The sequence below is a fragment of the Marmota marmota genome, unplaced genomic scaffold (genome assembly GCF_001458135.2).
Source record: "Marmota marmota marmota unplaced genomic scaffold, marMar, whole genome shotgun sequence".
Taxonomy (NCBI): Eukaryota; Metazoa; Chordata; class Mammalia; order Rodentia; family Sciuridae; genus Marmota; species Marmota marmota.
This window is the reverse complement of record NW_026000229.1, coordinates 29,218,438-29,224,882: the sequence shown is the minus strand read 5'-3', so window position 1 is coordinate 29,224,882 and position 6,445 is coordinate 29,218,438. Positions and strand designations below refer to the sequence as shown.

The window sequence follows — 6,445 nt, the reverse complement described above, 5'->3', positions numbered from 1 at the left end:
AAAAAAAAAAAAAAAAAAAAAAAAAAAAATCCTTTCATGTAGAACCTATGGATATGGAGGGCTGATTTAGAGGAAACTAATTTTCCCCAATAGTTTGGCTTACACACCACTTAAATTTGTGATGTCAATATTTTGGTTTTAAAATAACTTAATTCCATTGCATTTAAATTTGACACTTTGCCAATAATTTATTTAAAACTTTTAAAATGACCAAGATGGTCAAATTAAAAATTGCAGCCTTTTCTTTGTTAGGTTCTATTTAAAGGAAGATTACTATTTCATAGGTAATGGCCAAGATTTTTTAGCATTCATTTCTAATTTTTTCCCACACATCTTTAAGCAGTATTTCACATTTAAAATGGGTAACATTGATTTGTAAAGCAGGATATGAATAGAATATTTGGTAGTTTTATTTGGGGTTTTTTTTTTTTTTTGTAATTTAAGGAGGTTGTTCATTAATTTTATTTATTTATTTATTTATTTATTTATTTATTTATTTATTTTGGAGGGGTGCTGGGGATTGAACCTAGGGCCTTGTGCATGCGAGGCAAGCACTCTACCAACTGAGCTATATCCCCAACCCTCATCGCTTATTTTTTAAGGTCATCCTTAATATTTCAGATTAAAATGTCGGATTAAACAGAATTTGGTAAAACAAGTTTTCTTAAAATATAAATTTTAAAAATTCTAAAAGCAGCTAACATTGTTGCACTTCTTTTCAAGTTAATCTTTGCATTTGACCCCTAATCCTTTTTAGTCCCAACATGACTCTGAAATACGTACAATTTGTCAAATGTATTTTGAGTATCTTCTACATTCAACCTTAGTTGAAAGGCTAGGACGTGACTGAGGGTCTTCTGTATGAAAGACAGCATGAAAATTTATAAATATGACTAAGACCTGTATTTTGTCTGATATTTAGAAGGAGAGACTTATTTAAAATAGCATAAGACAGAATATCATTATTATTCTACTAGTCACTGGAACACAGAACAAGGAGAAAAAGTTTAGCTAAAAGGGCCAGGGAGGTCTTTTCATGGAGAAGAAAGTAGTATTTTATTTGAACTTAAAACAGTTCAGTAGGGTTTGCAGATGCAAGAGAGTAGAAGAAAACTGTCTGACTTAAAGGCACAGGGCTTGCTCTGGGACCAGTGAATTCAAGTATTTGACATGTAGGCAGGATTTGTGTTGGAGAGACGAGAGTGTGATGGTAGTTAATATTGGAAAGATAGACAAGAATTATCAAGAGAGATGTGTATCAAATTTACATTTTATCCTAAAGGCACAAGGAAGCCACTAGAGAATTTTAAATTTGAAAGCAGCATGATCATAGCTGTGCTTTGAGGGAATAATGGATTAAGCTACCAATATATAAAGAAACATTTATTTTGATTCCTGCTCCACCTTTTATTGGTATCCATCTCCATAGTGGTTTTTTTCTATTTAATTCTGAAATATATATAGAAAAAAGAAGGAATAGGGTTTCTTTTTAATGAAGAGGTAGAAAGTAAAGAGAAACTAGGCATGATTTTCTTTTTTATTCAATAGATTCCTCCTGCTATATTTTCTGTGTGGTATACATCTAAAATTTATTTTATAAGAGCACTATGTAGGTTGTTAGCGTTCTTACAAGTTCTAATTTTGTTTCGATACATTATATTCTCAAGAAATGATATTAGAGTCACTTCTTACAATGTTGTAGGATTAATATGCTGTTAAAATGAGGTAATAATAAACACTTAACTCATCAAATCAGAAATTTAGATTGTAATTTAGCTTGGAAGAAACTAATCAGTATATCTTTTTTAAAATGGACCTTTATTTTATTTAGTTACATGTGATGCCGAGAATCAAATCAAGTGCATCACACATGCTGGGCAAGCACTCTACCACTGACCTACAACCCTGCCCAGTATATTTATCTTTTTTGGAAAGCTGTTATGGAATATTTTATTTGTTCCCTCAGTAATGTATTTATTGATTATGTGCCAGACACCATCTTTACACTTTTAGAAAGCACATGTTTTAGAAGGGAAGAAAGATTTTTTAAAAATGTAATTATTTAACCAAAATCCCAGTAGGTGGACTGAGGGGTTGGCTAGATTTAGAAATCAGAGAATATTTTTCTGAGGAAGAGGTATTTAACTGAAGTCTTAATGTTGTGGCAGGTATTATCTAGATGAACAGCTGATACAAAAGACCTAAGTTGGGAAGAAGTGTGGTAGCTTTGGGAAAAAAAAAAAAATGTTTTTTTTAAAGGCAAGTGTGACTGATGTATAGAATAGTGAGTGTTAAGAATAGAGAGTTAAACAAAGATAAGACTACTAGACATGGCCTTTTACAGGCTGCGATAGGATTTCAGACGTAATCTGAGTGTAATTGGTAGCAATTTAAAATAGGATTTTAAGCAAGGGGAGAAACATGGTTATATTTGTTTTTAAATGATTACTCTAACTACAATATGGAGAAACTGTTTGGAAGCAGGCAAAAGAAATTGACAACTAGTTGGAAGTTATGATGTTGGCCTGGGCTTGACTGGTTGTAACAGAAATAGAGGAACGGATACACAAGGAAAGGCATCAGACTGCAGAAGGGTACAAGAAGATATTATGAGACTCAGAAGTTTCTGGTTTGTACAACTGTTTGGAGATTGGTTACATCCAAGAAATAAGAACCATCAATCGAGTTTTGGCTACACTGGGTTTGAGGTATATGTGTGACATTCCCATAGAGTTACTGAATAGGTAGTTGGCTACATGGAAATGACACTCAAGTCTTGGTTTGTCAGATCTAGGTTTTATGCTTTAGTGTGAAGACATTAGTAACTCTTCTGTATACAGAACACATCTTTTCTAGAAAAAGTTAAGTGTCATTGGTGTTTGTCTCCCTTTCAAGTACTCCCTTATAAAAAAAAAATCTTGACATTGAGTAATTTATAAATATGGATAATACATTCTGGCTGATGTTCTCTCCACAAAGTGACATTCTTTTATCACAGTTTGATTTCAGGAACTGAGGTTATATGCTCCTGAATTTTGTCAAAAGAATATTTTGCTGTGTTTTTGTTTCCCTAGGTTGATCGAACTAAAAAACCAGCAGTCAAGTTGCCTGAAGATCACAGAATAAAATCTGAAAGTACAGATCATGAGCAACAGTCTCCTCAGAATGGGAAAGTTGTTCCAGATCGTTCCACCAAACCACTATTTCCCCCTGCAACTGCCATGTTAACAGATGAAGAAAAAGCTCGTATTTATGCAGAAACTGCTCTACTAATGGAGAAAAACAAACAAGAAAAAGAACTGCGGGAAAGGCAGCAAGAGGAACAGAAAGAGAAACTGAGGAGGGAAGAACAAGAACAAAAAGCCAGAAAGAAACAAGAAGTTGAAGAAAATGAAATCACAGAGAATCAACCAAAAGCAAAAGAAGAAATGGAGAAGAGAGAAAGTGAACAAGCCAAGAAAGAAGATAAAGAAACTTCATCAAAGAGGGGCAAAGAGATAACAGGAGTAAAAAGACAAAGTAAAAGTGAACATGAAACCTCTGATGCCAAGAAATCTGTGGAGGATAGAGGGAAAAGGTGTCCAACTCCAGAAGTACAGAAAAAGTCAACAGCAGATATTCCTCCTGCATCTGTAACGGGAGATTCGAGTGCAGGCAAGGTAAGCAGAAACAAACAGTACAGATTGCCAACTATGAGAAATAAAATGTGTATAAAAAGATAACACTATGCTTGGGGTATAGCTCAGTGGCAGACATTTGCTTAGCATGCACGAGGACCTTGGATCAATGTAAGGTACTGAAGAGGGAGAGAGAAAAGATAACACCTGTGGCATTCTGTAAATATGGCAGGTATTTTGAGTAGTTTTCTAGGGGTTGACAATTTGTTCTGATCCATCCACATTTGCTTGTCTACTCTTCTTTGAGGCCACTTGACATGTGTTAAATGATTGGTTGGCAGTGGCATTGTTTTTTTTGTGTGTCTATAAAATGTGATCTATTTTTAATAATTGAGATCTGTAGCTACATTCTTCATTTTCATGTAATATATGACTATCAGAAGACTAGAATGAAATATAATCTTCCTCTCAGTCTGGAGAAGTCAGGTGCAGATATTTATATGAGTTTGTATCTGCTAATAAGCACATGTGAAAAATTATAGCATCTAAAAATAGCCAATATTTATCTTTGCTTATAATCATATTTTTGGTCAAGTCCATGTCATTTTGTTTCTTTATCTATTCAAATAATATTGTATTTAATGTTGCCTTTTTCTGCCCTTGGCTATATACCCAAAATCGATTCTGATAATTTTGAAGGATGTTTTTTGCTTTCAATCTAATAATATACTTTTTTTTCCTCCATTATGCAGTTAACAGCATCTTTTCCTTTTACATACTAAATAAGTTTTTATAATAGCAGGAACAATTATAGCCCCCCTTTTACATATATAAAAAATATTTCTTGATATAAAAATGATTTCTGATGGAAGACAATTGAATACCATTTTTATATAATGTCAGTTTCTATACTTCAAAGCAACCAAAAGTGATTCAGGCATATTACCAAAATTGACACTTCATATTGATGCTGGATTTAACTTGGTAACTTTTAATATCAAAAATATAGCTCGTGTACAAAAGTGTTCTAAACAAAGTAAGGAAATGATGCCCATGTACCAAGACTCTGTAGGAAGATCAGAACTTGTGAGCTCTTATTTAAGATATAATTTAAACATTGTTTTTTGAGTATCTACCATCTGCCAAATATTTTCCCAACATTAATTGTTTCATAATGGTAATCCCATAAAACATTCAGTTTACAAGTGAAGCTGAAACTTAGACTTTAATTATTTGCCTAAAATCACACAGGTTATGAGATTCCAATGCCACTTTCTTTTCATCTTATAATAAGACCAGGGAGTCTTTAGAACTTAAAGCATTCAGGGGCTGGGGTCGTGGCTCAGTGATAGAGCACCTTGCCTAGCATGTGTGAGGCAATGGGTTCAATTCTCAGCACTGCATATAAATAAGTGAATAAAATAAATGTCCATCAACATCTAAAAAAAATATTAAAAAAAGAACTTAAAGCATTCATATTTGTAGGGTCATTTAATATAGGTACCAAATATCCCTAAAAATCTAAATAGCCCTCAGATTATGACAGTTTTTGTTATGACATAGTTTTTACTCTCCCTATAACACATTGAAAAAAGCAAAGATTGCATTCTTGTCTCCCCTTTTTTGGGAGGTGGGGGGTTTACTGGGGATTAAACTCAGGGACACTCAACCACTGAGCCACATCCCCAACCTTATTTTATATTTTATTTAGAGACAAGGTCTCACTAAATTGCTGAGTGCTTCACTTTTGCTGAGGCTGGCTTTGAACTCGCGATTCTCCTGTCTCAGCTTCTCGAATAGCTTGGATTACAGGCATACACCACCACGCCTGGCTTATGGGCTCCTTTTAAAAGTAGAAGCAATATGTAATTTATTCTAGAATAAATTTTGTTAAAATTAATCAAAAGGGTTTTTTATAGTTGTTTTAAAAATAAGATGAATTCTTAGAAGAACTTATAATGTTATAGAAGATAAAAAATGGATTTTGCATTTTTTAATTTGGTCTATATAAAATGCTATATTCTCGGGGCTGAGGTGGTAGAATGCTCACCTCACACATGCGAGACCTTGGGTTCATTCCTCAGCATCACATAAAAATAAATAAGTGAAATAAAGGTATTGTGTCCAACTACAACTAAAAAATAAATATTTTTTAAATGCTGTATTCTCTTCATTCTCTTTAATATTTTAAATTTTTTTGGAGCATTACCCCTTTCAGAGTAACCAAAATCATATGGGATTTAAATAAAAGACTAGAGTCCAGTGAGGTTATGCTGAATATACATGATCATGAATTATATACTGTAAACTACAGCTTCACAAATTATTTTATTTTCATAATTTGTTTTCTTTTTCACTGATCCATCAGGTTTTTTTAGCTTTTTCTCTTCAGTGTTAGGAAATTGTAAATGGCCTTAACAATATCTGTTTTGAATTTGGCAGTAAAGTAAAATACACTTTTCAGAAGCCTAATTTTTTTCTCCTTTTTACATTTTTAGTCTACTGACTTTGATTGTATTAGCTAGTGGTAAATTGGATTATATTGGGACAAAGGTAAAATTTTCTTTCACTTCTGTAACTTTTACTATTTTATAGCCTATTAAGATGAAAGGACAACCAGAAAGTGAAATTCTAAAGACAGGAACTTTTAGAGAAACTTTAGAGGATATTTGAAGAAATTAAGTAGTCCACTGGGGGTAAAAAAAAAATTGGAAAAGATTTGGAGGGTAGCTCATGCTAGAGGGCCCTGATTTCAATCCTTAACATCTCAAAAAAAAAAAAAAAAAAAAAAAAAAAAAAAAAAAAAAAAAAAAAAAAAAAAAAAAAAA

At 32.7% G+C, this 6,445-nt stretch overlaps 1 protein-coding gene across 3 annotated transcripts in view; it reads left to right on the top strand.

Moving 5' to 3' along the window:
- Positions 1-6,445, top strand: part of Usp8 (ubiquitin specific peptidase 8) — a 55,902-nt gene that overhangs the window by 39,164 nt on the left and 10,293 nt on the right. For all 3 annotated transcript variants that reach the window (XM_015480674.2, XM_048793510.1, XM_048793511.1), the window contains one exon: positions 3,075-3,659. In XM_015480674.2, the coding sequence (XP_015336160.1) occupies positions 3,075-3,659 (585 nt within the window). The remainder of the gene's footprint in view (positions 1-3,074; positions 3,660-6,445) is intronic.